This window comes from Carcharhinus amblyrhynchos, chromosome 6 (genome assembly GCF_965287045.1).
Source record: "Carcharhinus amblyrhynchos chromosome 6, sCarAmb.v2.hapA, whole genome shotgun sequence".
NCBI classification, from domain to species: domain Eukaryota; kingdom Metazoa; phylum Chordata; class Chondrichthyes; order Carcharhiniformes; family Carcharhinidae; genus Carcharhinus; species Carcharhinus amblyrhynchos.
In genome coordinates this window covers 74666327-74679501 of record NC_137329.1, presented here as the reverse complement: position 1 = coordinate 74679501, position 13175 = coordinate 74666327, and the positions used below count along the sequence as shown (strand labels likewise).

The 13175-nt window shown below is 43.4% G+C and overlaps 1 protein-coding gene across 5 annotated transcripts in view; it reads right to left on the bottom strand.

Annotated features, from left to right (window-relative positions):
- Positions 1–2651: 2651 nt before the first annotated feature.
- Positions 2652–13175, bottom strand: part of LOC145344009 (DENN domain-containing protein 5B) — a 279289-nt gene continuing 268765 nt past the window's right edge. For all 5 annotated transcript variants that reach the window (XM_080190662.1, XM_080190663.1, XM_080190665.1 and 2 more), the window contains 2 exons: positions 11496–11670; positions 2652–7228 (listed from right to left, as the gene is read on the bottom strand). In XM_080190662.1, the coding sequence (XP_080046788.1) occupies positions 7045–7228; positions 11496–11670 (359 nt within the window). In that variant the 3' untranslated portion in view covers positions 2652–7044. The remainder of the gene's footprint in view (positions 7229–11495; positions 11671–13175) is intronic.

Here is a 13175-nt window from a genome sequence, read left to right as displayed (position 1 = left end):
CCTCCCTTTTTGAATAATGGAGTTACATTCTCTACTTTCCAATCTAATGGAACCTTCCTCATATCATTGGAATGTTGGAAAATTAAAACCAATGCATCAACTATCCCACCAGTCATTTCTTTTAAGACTTGAGGACGAAGTCCATTTGGATCTAAGGATTTGTTAGCCTGAGCTCCAACAATTTGCTAAATGCCACTCCCCTACCGATTATAATGTTCTTGAGTTCTTCCCACTCTTCCATTTCCTGATTACATACCCATTCAATTTATCCACCACTTCCTTATGATCCATTATCAACTCCCCAGACTCATTTCCCAAAATAGTAACCCACTTTTCATTTTTAAGTATCCACAGAATCTCTTCCTGTTTCTAGCCAGCTTCCTCTCATACGCTAATTTTTCTTTCCTCATTAAACTTTAAACAATTCATTGCTGTTTATATTTTGTCCAACCTTCTGATCACCCACCATCTCCTTCAGTTAACCATGAATGATGAGTCTGTCTATTCCAAAACATCTCCTTCAATAATGGCCACTGCATCTCTATTGAACAATCCTTTAAACTAATTTGTCAGTTCACTTCAGCTGGTTTTGCTTTTGTGCCTTCACCTTTACCCATTTTTAAGTTTAAAATATGAGTCTGAGACCCACTTTACTGTCCCTCAGACTGAATATAAAACTTAATCATATTATGATCACTGTTATCTAGGGCTGCCTTCACCACGAAGTCATTAGTTAATCCCATCTCATTGCACAATATAAGCTCTAGTATACTTTCTAGTTGGCTCCAGAATGTGCTCTTCCAAGAAACTATCCTGAGAACATTCTATAAACTCCTGATCTCGGCCACTTTTGCACCCCTGGTTTTTCCAATCCACGTATAAATTCAGATCCCCCATGATTATCACTGTATTCTTCTGACAAACTCTTATCACTTCTTCCTTCATAACATCCTATCATGTGGTTACCGTTAGGCAGTCTGTACATGATGCCCAAAACTGACTTCTTTCCTTTATCATTTCTCATCTCTATCGTAACCTCTTCTACATCCTCGTTTCCAGAACTCAGGTCATCCCTCTCTATTGTGCAAATATCCTTATTAATTAACAGAGCCACCCTTCCATCTTTTCCTAGATTCCTGAGCTTCTTAAATTCATGCCCAATTTATGTCACCCTAACAGACCTTTGTTGCCAAGATTAAGATCAATCAATCAGCTGCCTCTGCTGGTCCTTCCCTTCCCCTAGTCACCTGTCAAATTCCCTCTGAGTGTCCCCAGCCTGAGTTCTGAATCCCCATCTTTCTCTAGTTTCTCTCTCATCTCCCCTCAAGTGCTCTCAGAGCTCGTCTTGTCCATAGACCTAATATCTACTCTCTTGCTCCTATTCCCCAATAAACAGCTGACAACCTGTCTTCATTCCAGGTCCCTACATTAGCCAAATTGTTTTGAACATTCTTCTCAAATACAGTCACCATCTCCCTTTAAAACCTGCTGTCATCATTCCTTTCCTGACCAAAAGCATCTCTTAACCCCAATGTCCTTGAAAATTATTACCAATCTCCAACATTCCTGTGCTCTCCAAAGTACTTGAACATTCTGTGACCTTCCCAACACATTGTTGTTGCAGAGGTAGTGGGTGATCACTCTCTGGTGTGCCTTAAAAAGGGAGTTAAACTTGCTGACCAAGGCAGAGATGGTACAATTAAATTTAAGTGGATTTGTTGGATTGAATTCAATTTCCTGAAGAGGTATGGACAGAAATTTTCCAGAGCACTGGTTCCCTAACTGCTGAGGCACCCCACCTCCCCACAAAAAAAGATTCAAAATTCACATAATTAAGTTAAAACTAACCTTCACCTTCAGCATCTCCAAAGCCCAACAAATCATCGGCTGGGAAAGAGCTGCGTGTGCATGGTAATTTTTTTATGTTGTTCCAGACTTGGAACTTGGAGCTGAAGACAAAGGTCCTGTGCAAAAACTCACAAAGGGCACAAAAACCCTGGGAGAAATGGGACAGAGAGAACAGAGCTCCCAGTAAGTGTAGAAGACAGAGAGAAAAAGACAGGCTACTCAAATTTTTTTTATAGTCTGGAGATGTGCCATAACATATAAAATGTTGGGAACCACTGTTTCAGAGAATATTCTCCCTAATTTGCCTCTGGATTTTCCTCTTCTTTTGTCTTTCCCGAGACATTGCTGCGATAGGGAATGGGGACATGTGGTATAGATGGCACAATGGTTAGCATTGCTGCCTCACAGCAGAAGGGACCAGGTTCAGTTTCATCCTTGGGTGACTGTCTGTGTGGAGTTGCACATTCTCCCCGTGTCTGCATGGGTTTCCTCTGGGTGCTCCAATTTCGTCCCACAGTCGAAAGATGTGCAGGTTAGGTTGATTGGCATGACGAACTGCCCTTAGTGTCAGGAGGATTAGCAGGGTAAATACATGGGTTCAAGGGGATAGGGCCTAGGTGGGATTGTGGTCGGTGCAGACTCGATGGGCCTCTTTCTGGACTGTGAGGACTCTATGTGTGAGTGTCCAGCCATTATAAGTGTGGGGGAAGGTCTGATGAACCCTTGCCGGTCTTTTCCTTTTGTGTGTTCATACACAAACTAACTGCAAGAACAAAGTTATGTTCCAACAATGAATCCATGACTTGTCAGCTTCCTTATCTTTTATTACCAATGCAAGAGTTATAGGACACATGTACAAAGTCAGCAATTCACATTTTCCACTGATAACATTTATCAGATTCTTTCTTAATAACACATTATTTTACATAAATCTGGGTAGTGTGCGCATCTACACAGTCAGGAGCCTCAGGAAGAATGAGAGAGAGAGAGAGAGAGAATCCGATGTGCACAGTGTGAGTCTGCATTATAGTCTCATTGCCAAAGCAAAGCCCAAGTGACAGTGGAGAAAGAAGACATCTGAAACATTGAAATTCCACACTTCTGACAGACAGCACCAGGGCTGAGGGGTTTGTAAATGTTGGAAAAATGAATCTGCCCAGCTCTTTTCACTGATAAAGATAAGGAGTGACCTGATAGAAGTCTTTCAAAGTTGTGAGGTGGTTTGATAGGGTAGATGTTTTAACTTCAGGGAGAATCCCAAACTGTAAATAACACTAATAAATCCATTAATAAATTAACGAGCAACATCTATACAAAGTGTGGAGAGAATGTGGAACCCGCAACCACTCAGGATGCTCAAGGTGAATTAGCACAAATGCATTTTGAAGGAAGTTAATTGAGAGAAAAGAATAGTTTGGAATATGTTGGGAGGAGACTTGTGAACAGCATAAAGACCAGCATTACCAGTGGGGCCGAATGGCCTGTTTCCAAGCTGTAAATTCAATGCACAGTTAACAGTCGTTTTTATTTTTCAAAAAAAAGAGGAAAACAGGTAACTGACAATTGAGCACTCAAAACAAACCTATAGTCACATCTAGTTGTGACTACTAAGTACATACTAATACCTGTTTAGCAGCCTACATAAATCAGCAGGAACTGAGACACAGGCAGTGGGCACCTGCTTGGTTGTATCATGGTCTGGTACCTTCACTTGGGTGAATAGATTAGAGTCTCATCAGCCAGGCACCCACAGATAGAACCATTGCCCTCACCCCGAGGTTTCTGCAGCAAGATTTAACACTATTGCAAATAAGTTGCTGCACTTGTGCGCGATGCAGGGACACCTGAACTAACAGGTACCTCCCATAGTTTAAATTCACACCCAACACACATAGAACTAGTTTTGGTCAAATGCTCCATAATTGTGTGAACTACATTGAAATGCGCCAGAACTCAATCTGTACATTTGTGTCCTGTTGCTCAGCTTACCCCCTCCACCCCACCTAGAGGCAGGCATTGGCTCCTGTAGTGCAAGAGTGCCCTTGCTGTAGCCTGTCTATGCGGTTACTCTTCATACCCGAGGCAGGGGAACAATTAGTTGTTTGGCCCTGATAGGCCTCATTCTTCAGTAAGCAGCCACCCACATGTCTTTCAGCAGTCACTCAGCAGTGGTTTAGAGAGAGATACTAACTGGATTTTCTGCTGCTTAGCCTATGGAGTTGGTGTGGGTGCTGAGGTCAGTTGTAGCTTTAACTGATTATCAGTTAATTCAGCAAGGACTGAATTCAGTCGATCAAACCTGGAGACTGTTGCTCTGTAGCGCCCAGCTGCATCCACCAGCTTAGCACTCAAACAGTCACAGATAACCAGCATGCAATTGGCTCTCCTGCCTCTCCGAATGGACGGAGTTTTGCCAGACATTTCTTGCCCATTGAGGACGTGCCAGCTAATCAGATATTCCAATAAAGTGCCATAAATTCTTTCAACAGTAGTTTTGCAAAATACCAATACTCCGGGGGGTTATCAGTCCCATAGTTTGAGTCACTGTTCACTTCTGCAACAATGGGACATTGAGATCCAATATCAGATAATGAAGAGTTGTGTGTTCAATCAATACTGTCGATGCTGTAAGCATCATTTCAACTCCGCGTACCTGCAGTTTTGAGATTTTTCACTGGTGTGCTCAGGGTTGCCAACTCTGTTTGGGCATGTTCCTGGAGGTTTAATCACATGACCTCCCTCCTCCATTAGCCCTACCCCATCCCTCAACCATAACAGCTACTTTTTTTACCCACCCCATTTCCCATGCTGTTACAATGAATAAATTAAGGTTTTTGAAGTAAATGAGAAAACTTTTATTTTAAAAATGTGCTTATTGGTTTTTTCCCCACGGGTATTCCCAGCAACATGCAGGAGATTTAATCTCTAATTCCTGAATACTCCGGAATGATCCAGGAGAGTTGGCAATCCTCTAAGTGAATGCTGCTGGCCTTTATAAAAGAGAGTTCTTGAATAAGGGGAGATGTGGGTGTGAAGAAAGGCGGGGGTTACTTCAGTACATTCATGGTTAATCATAATCACTAGGAAACTCCTTCTGGCACCAGGGAGGAATTTTCCAGAGGTTCTCTCCTCCCTGCTGTCCTCAAATGAGCCAGTTTTATATTTCCTCTCCCCTGGGAGGGTGGGCAGGGGAACTGTCCAATGGATGAAAGAGGAGGGAGAGCTTTTTCTCACCCAGTAGCTGGTCTTCCAAGATGGTGACCATCCTGTCACACCTGTGATCTGAGTCACCTACAGATCTTAACTATTTGGAAGGAGCACACCTCATAGCAGAAAAGTCATTCTCAAAATAGTGGCGGTTTGGGAGCTCCAGACATCATCTGCTGATTCGGATGTGACCTCCTACACAAGACAGAAGCAGACATGACACACCTGCAGTGTTTATCAGACACAAATGGAAAGAACATTCAAGGGCAGCATTCCCAGGACAGTGGGAGTGAGCAACTCCCTCTTAATTTTGTGTTCAATAATTGAGGCAGCTTACTGGGAAGAAGGGGCCTTTATCTCTACAAGCTTCTCCCTTGGAATTCTTCACAACACTGGGAATCTTTTCACATGGTATTCTGTTATCTCTCCAAAGATTACTCCTTCAACTGACTGAAAAAGGCTGTAAACATGTCTAAAAGAAGAAGGCAGATTAATGTTTTGGTTCAAGGCCATTCAGTCTAAGAAATTGGCCTCTGCCTGCAATGTTAACAGGCCCATTGTCTCCTCAGTTTATTTCCAGCACTTTCTGCTTTGTTTAAAGAGATTTCCAGAATTCCCAAATACTGATTTATTAAAAACACTATTCCACACAAACTCCCCCACCCCTCCTCAATTCTATTCTCTACCTTCACCCAATATGTTTGTTCGAGTCAGCCTGGGCAGTGAGTGGCAACCAGCTTTTTGGCCAAGGGAGGCATCACTTCCATCAATTGCAGGAATCCAGGACAATTTCTTCTTCCCTCGCCTATAAATGAGACCAGCAATCTCAGTGCAGGGGTGGGGGATGGAGAGGAAGGAATATTTCTGATCTTTGTAGAGAGAGATCCCACAGAGCACCGGCCCCCACCCCCATCTGTCCATTGAGAGAAAATCAAAATTGTAAACCACTCCTGCCAATGCTAGCTCGGCAATTCAAGTCTCAACCAATAAATAATAGACTTTTTTTTTCTTTCTCACAAATCAATGTGTGATGAGGGGAAGCGAGACTGGTACTACTCAGAGTGGCATTTGGTGGAGGGCGCCCTCACTCTGCCACCTGCCCTCGCAACACTTTCCTCCTCCTCATACTGGCACCAGTCTCTGGCAGACAGGGACTTGGATCTGACAAACAGATTGATGGATTTGGATCGATGTATTTACAATGTCCCCGGCGTCAAAGGATATTAAAATGGGGCAGCTCTTTAATCAACTCTCAACAAAAAATGAAAGTGAAAAGACAAATTCATCAGTGGCTGTTCCCTTATCACTGCAGCCAATTCATGGCGAGAAAGAAGATGACGGTGAAATTAAACTGGAAAACTGAGGGGCGGAAACATTGGGGGCAGTTTCAGAAGGGTTTCATTGGAGTTTAGGGGTTGGGAAGGAATGAGAGGAGCACAATCATAAAAATACTTTGGAGGGAAGTGTGAGACCCATCCTCTCAGTACACACCCACTATTCCCAATGAACTTCAGTTAATACAGTTTCTTCATTTAACACAGATGTACCCGCAAGCAAGAGAAACAAAGATCTCACACAGTATTTACATTACATAGGTACATGTCGGAGTGAGGGGGGCGGGGGGAGAACACTCCTTCTCGGGTTTCCTAAACCAGATCTATTTTTTTAAACCAGGAAGTTCTGATGATCAGCTGACAGTGTCATAACCTTTCAGGAAAGCTACAATGTATTTACACAGGTCTAACAAGCAAAAATATTCTTCTCATTATCAATCCGGCCTCTTCATAATGGGATCAATACGATTTCCTTCTGCCTGGGTCAGCTGGAGGTCGTGACCATTCTGCAGTCTTGTCCATCTCCAGTCAATGCCAAATGGCTGCTGCCCCAAATGCCATGTGCAGAAGGCACCCTTCCCCCCTCAATACGTCAGAGGAAGACAGGCAGGGCGGGGGAGGGGGGGAAGGTCTTCGCCCTTTGAAAACCCCAACGCTACAGGTCGATGCCCTTGACCAGCGAGGCTTCCAGCGTGATGTTGAACTCGTGCAGTGTTTGGAGGACACGAATCAGCGAGTTGACGGCTGCGTGATCCCGAAGCAGGGCACCATCCTCGTACATCCGGGAGATCACCGGGCACTCTGCCAGCAGTGGGATCCACTGGGGCAGCAAATGATCCCTGCATCACAGAGAGAGCGGGGAAAGGAGGGCAAAATGAGTGAGAGGTAAAGTAAAGCTCTGAATTGAACCAAGTGTCACCATGCACCTTCCCTCTATAATCTCCTGCTCTGAAGAGCTGCATTCATTTGAGTCGCTATGGCCACCAATTTGCTAGACCTGGTTCTCATGCACCTTATCCCTTCCACCATTCCCCTCCACCTCTATAACCTCCAGTTCAACCCTCTAAGATGTCTGCACTGTTCCTATTCTGGCCTGTTGTCATCTCCCATTCCCTTCACCTCACCACTGGAGGCAATGCCTTCAGCAGTCAAGGTTCGAAAACTGCAATTCCCCCGGCTCAAGCTTGCCTCCATCTCTGATAAACGCAAAATAATGCGGATGCTGGAATCTGAAGTAAAAACAGAAAAATCTCAGCAGTCTGACAGCATCTGTGGAGAGAGAATAGAGCCAAAGTTTCAAGTCTAGATGACCCTGACAAAATGTTGACTCTATTCTCTCTCCACAGATGCTGTCAGACCTGCTGAGATTTTCCAGCATTTTCTGTTCGTGCCTCCATCTCTGTCTGTCCATCCTCCTTTAAGATGCTCCTTCGTACAAATATATACAAAAGCCTGCTCTGCCATTTAATAAGATAATGGTTAATCTGATAGCAACCTCAAATCCATATTTCTCCTACCACTGCTAACCAATCATCCCCTTTTGATAAGGCCCTACATGGGAGACTGATAGTGAAAGTAAAAGTGCATGGGATCCAAGAAAATTTGGCAAATTGGATCCAGGATTGATTGAGTGGCAGTAAGCAGAGGGCGATGGTTGAAGGGTATCTTTCTGACTGGAAGACTGTGTCCAGTGGGGCCCATCAGGGATCAGTGTTGGGGGCCCTTGCTGTTTTTAAATGATTTAGACTTGAAAGTTGTGGTTAATATAAATGATTTAGACTTGAATGTAGGAGGGTTGATCAGTAAGTTCACGGATGATATGAAAATTGGTGGGGTGGTAAATAGTGAGGAGGAAAGTCTTAGATTAGGATTATTTAGTGTCACAAGTAGGTGTACATTAACACTGAAACTAAGTGACTGTGAAAATCCCTTAGTCGCCACACTCCAGCACCTGTTCGGATACACTGAGGGAGAATTTAGCATGGCCAATGTACCGAACCAGCAAGGCTTTTGGAGTTGGATTACAGGAGGATAAAAATGGATTGGTCAGATGGCTGATCAGTGGCAAATCGAATTCACTCCTGATAAGTTTGAGGTGATGCACTTGGACTGGACAAACAAGTCAAGGGAATACATGATAAATAGCAGGATCTTGGGAAGCACCGAAGATCAGAGGTACCTTAGTGTGCATGTAAACCAGTCCCTTAAGGTAACAGAACAGGTAGATAAAGTGGTTAAGAAGGCACATGGTATACTTGACTTTATTACCGAGGCATAGAGTTTAAGAACAGGGAGGTTACGTTGGAACTATATAAAACATTGGTTAGGCCATAGCTAGAGTATCGTGAGCAGTTCTGGAATCCGTATTATAGGAGGGATTTGATAGCACAGGAAAGGGTGCAGGGGAGATTTGCCAAGATGTTGTCTGGGCTGGAGAGTTTTAGCTATGAAGTGAGAGATTGGATAGACTGAGAATGTTTTCCTTGGAGTAGAGGAGACGGGAGGCAGGAGCGGGGGGCATGATAGAGATGTATAAAATTATGAGGGGCTTAGACAGAGTTCACAGGCAGAAACTTTTCCCCTTGGTGGAAGGATCAATCATTAACAGCATAGATTTAAGGTAAGGGGCAGGAGGTTTAGAGAGATATGAGGAAAATCTTCTTCACCTAGAGGGTAGTAGGAGTCTGGGACTTGCTGCCTGAAAGTGTGGTGAAGGCAAAAACCTTCATAACATTTAAGAAGTATTTAGATGGGCACTTGCAATGCCAGGGCTCAGAAGGCTATGGGTCAAGTGCTGGGAAATGGATTAAAATGTGTAGTCAGTTTGTTTTTGACCGGGTGTGATGGGCTGGCCGAAGGGCTTTTTCAGTGCTGTATGCCGCTATGATTTTGACCCTATAACTCTGCCTTTAAAATATTCAAAATGTCTGTTTCCACCACACTTTCAGGAACAGAGCTTCAAATACTCTCAACCCACTGAGTGAAAACATTTCGCCTTGTCTCCATTTTAAATGGGCGACCCCTTATTTTTAAACAGTGACTCCTAGTTCTAGACTCGCCCACAAGAGGAAATATCCTCTCACATCCACCCAAGTTGCCTCTTGGTCTCAAACTCCAGCAGATACAAGCCTAGTCTGTCCAACCCTTCCTCATTAGACAACCATTCCAGCTGTTAGTCCAGTTCTCTGAACTGCTTCCAACGCATTTCCATCCTTCCTTCAATCTACCACTTTGTGTAAACATTCAGTTACCTGCTCTAACATCTCATCCTGTTCATGTCAATCATTGTCTGATAACATTCTCTGCGAAGCACCTTGGGACGTTAAAGGTACTCAGTCAATGCTGACTGTCGTTGTGTACTAGAGTACTAGGATAAGTGGCTTCCTCATTATGGGTTCTAGCACAATGACAGACCTAAAGTTTCTAAAAATGTCAAATGCTGGGCTGAATTTTCCTTTATCTGCTGCTCACTCCCATCACTATACCTCTCTCCCCTCAATACCCGTAGAAAACAATCCAGCTGTAGGGGGAGGATAGGACTACAGGAATAATTAGAAGGTCTTTCAAAGAGCAGACGTACATAGAATTAGCCAATAGGACCTTACCCTGTTGCTGGATTCTCTGCTATTTTCTTTAATTTCCCTCCCCACCCAACAAACTGGCACCCAATTGATCAGCCAGTGCTGCTTACTGACTGAAAGGACAGAATTATAAAATGTTAAACCTGCTGCCCCCCTGCTGTTCTGTGCTGGGACAGAACCTTTGTCGTCAAATGTTGGGTCAGTCTTTCAAACCAACTCAACAAACAGCTGAACTTGCCTCATCCAGTCACATGTACGACTTGAGTTCTGAGGCACTGAATCTTGTAATTTGAGTTGAGTGCCACATTGCTGCAGCTCTGAACCAGCACCTGGTGAATTGGGAGACTGGGAGGTTAATAGGCTCCATCTTTGAAACAGCTGAATTTTCGTGTTCTCCACTGGGTCCACAACAGTTAGAAATGCCCAGAGACAGCAGGTCAGGAACAGGCAAAAACTCTGGCAGAGAAAGGTGGAGAGAGGAGATTGAGAAGGGGCAGAGAGGGAGGAAAGGGGGAGAGGAGAGAATTGAGAAAGAGGCAAGAGGAACAGAGAGAGAGAGAACATCATAGATACAAACAAGAATAGAGAGAGAAAGGGAGATATAAAAGGCAGAAGAATAGAGGGGATGAAGGGGTGCTATAAATGAGGGTTCAGGAGTGGAATGGCGAGGGAGGGAAGAAGTGGGGAGGCTGGTTGGAAACAGCAAGGGGGAGGATCTGCGAGGGAAGCAACGAGGTGGAGTAAGTATGAGTTAGTGAGTTATTACAAGTTAGTGAGTTAGTAAGAGTGAGTTAGCTAGTAAGAGTGTTAATTAGCAAGAATTAGTGAATTATTAAAAGTTAGAGAGTTAGTAAGAGTGAGTTAGTTAGCAAGAATTAGTGAGTTAGTAAGAGTGTTTGTTAGCAAGAGTTAGTGAGTTATTATAAGTTAGTGAGTTATTAAAAGTCAGTGAGTTAGCAAGAGTTAGTGAGTTATTAAAAGTTAGTGAGTTACTAAGAATGAGTTAGTTAGCAAGAGTTAGTGAGTTATTAAAAGTTAGTGAGTTACTAAGAATGAGTTAGTTAGCAAGAGTTAGTGAGTTATTAAAAGTTAGCGAGTTAGTAAGCGTGAGTTAATGAGCTAAAAAGAATTGATAAGAGTGGGTGAGTTAGTAAGAGTGAGTTAGTAAAAGTGAATGAATTAATAAAAATGAGTTAGGAAGGAAAGGTTGGCGAGTTACTAAGAATTAGTAAATCTTAGTAAGAATTAGTGAGTTAGTAAGGGTGAGTAAATGTTAGTAATCGTCAATAAGATAAGTATGAAGTTTAATTGGCAAGAGGATTTTTGAGTAAGTTAAGTTCAAAGCAGCTACAGGTTTTTAATGTGAAAATTACAGATCAAGATGATAACCCACCCTTTTAAAAGAAAGTGATTCTTGTTTAGAACGTTATTATTTATCAGACTGTTTCTTAGGAACACAGTCAAAGTACTAAATGAAGAATAGTTGTAACAATTGACAAATCATATTGGAATTGTTTTTTCTGACCTTGCCCCAAGACAGACAAGTAGCTGCAACTTTCCGTCTTTTCCGATATTCCTGGGGGCTGCAGTGATGGCATTGACATATTGACAGAATGTTGCAGAGCAGGCTTTCAGCTGCAGCAGGTTTTCCTGCGACTCCTCATCCTCTTCAGCTGTTTCAAAGTACGTGACAGCCTTTTCTGTGTATAGAGAGGGGGAGAAAGATTAACTTGAGCACCGTGAAGAACCTCAACCCGAATGCTGCCTCCCTATCTGGCACATCATGGGTAGCTTGGTTTGTTGGGACGTTTATCAAAGGGCATGGGGCAAAGCTGATGGAGGGCGGATATGAGGAAGACATTTTTTTTTACACATTGAACCATAATGATCTGGGACTGGCTGCCTATGAGGGCAGTGGAAGCAGAGGCAAATACGTTCAACAGGACATAGGATGGAATCTGTGCAAGAGAGAGATAGATGGCAGATTATTAATGGAATGGCTCAATAAATTTGAGGGATTACATAGCCTCCTACTATATTCCTAAATACATTGTTGAATATGAGTCATAGACTATGGCTCAGAAAAGGTTCATTCAATTCTCAAGTCAATGCTGACTCTGTTTATAAAGTACTCCATCAGTTGCATTCCCTTGCTCTGTCCCAGCCCTCAAGTTTACTTTTTTCAAAGTGTCCTTCCGATGTCCTGTTGAACTTATTTGGCCCTGCTTCCACTGTCCACATAGGCAGCGACTCCCAAATCATTACAGCTCGCTGTGTTAAAAAAAACATATTCCTCATATCCAGCCTGCATCGCTTGCCCAAAACCTTAAATCTGTGTCTCTCCTGTCCTTGTGCCATCAGCCAACGGGAACAGCTTTTCTTTGTCTAACTTATCGAAACTTTTTATAATCTTGTCCACCTCACTCAGCCCTCCCCTTTGCTTCAAACTTCCTTCGCTCCAAGGAGAACAACTCCAGCTTCTCCACTCCTAATCTTGTCACTAAAACCTCCTCATGCCTGGAACCATTCTGGAAAATCTCCTCTACACTCTATCAAGAACCCTCGCATCTTTCCTAAAGTGCGGTGACCAGAATTGGATACATTAGTTGTGGCGGAACCAGAGCTTTATAACTGTTCCCTGATTTTGTATTCAGCACCTCCATGTATGAAGCCCAAGATTCAATATATGCTTTGCCAATGCTCTCTCAATATGCCTAGTCACCTTTAGAGATCTGTGCATGTGAACACTGAAGACTATTGGTTCCTACACACTCTTCAGAACTATGCCCAGAACTTTGTATTACCTCTTCCTATCCCCTTATCCAAAATGCATAAATCCATATTAAATTCTATCTGCCTGTCTGCCCAATCTGCCAGCTATCCCGTTGTAGGCGATTGGCATCATCATCACTGTTGGCCAACTCCATAGTTTATCAAACTTGGAAGAGGCGGCAAATTTTGAAATTCCAATATTCCAATATCCAGGCCATGTATATTTTATATTATGTATAGTGCAGCACAGTGGTCAGCAGGGCTGCCTCATACAGCCAGGGGCCCGGGTTTGATCCTGGCCTTGGGTGACTGACTGTGTGGAGTTTGCATGTTCTCCCCATGTCTGCGTGGGTTTCCTCCGGGTGCTCCGGTTTCTTTCCACATTCCAAAGATGTGCAGGTTAGGGGGATTGGCAATGCTAAATTGCCCCTCA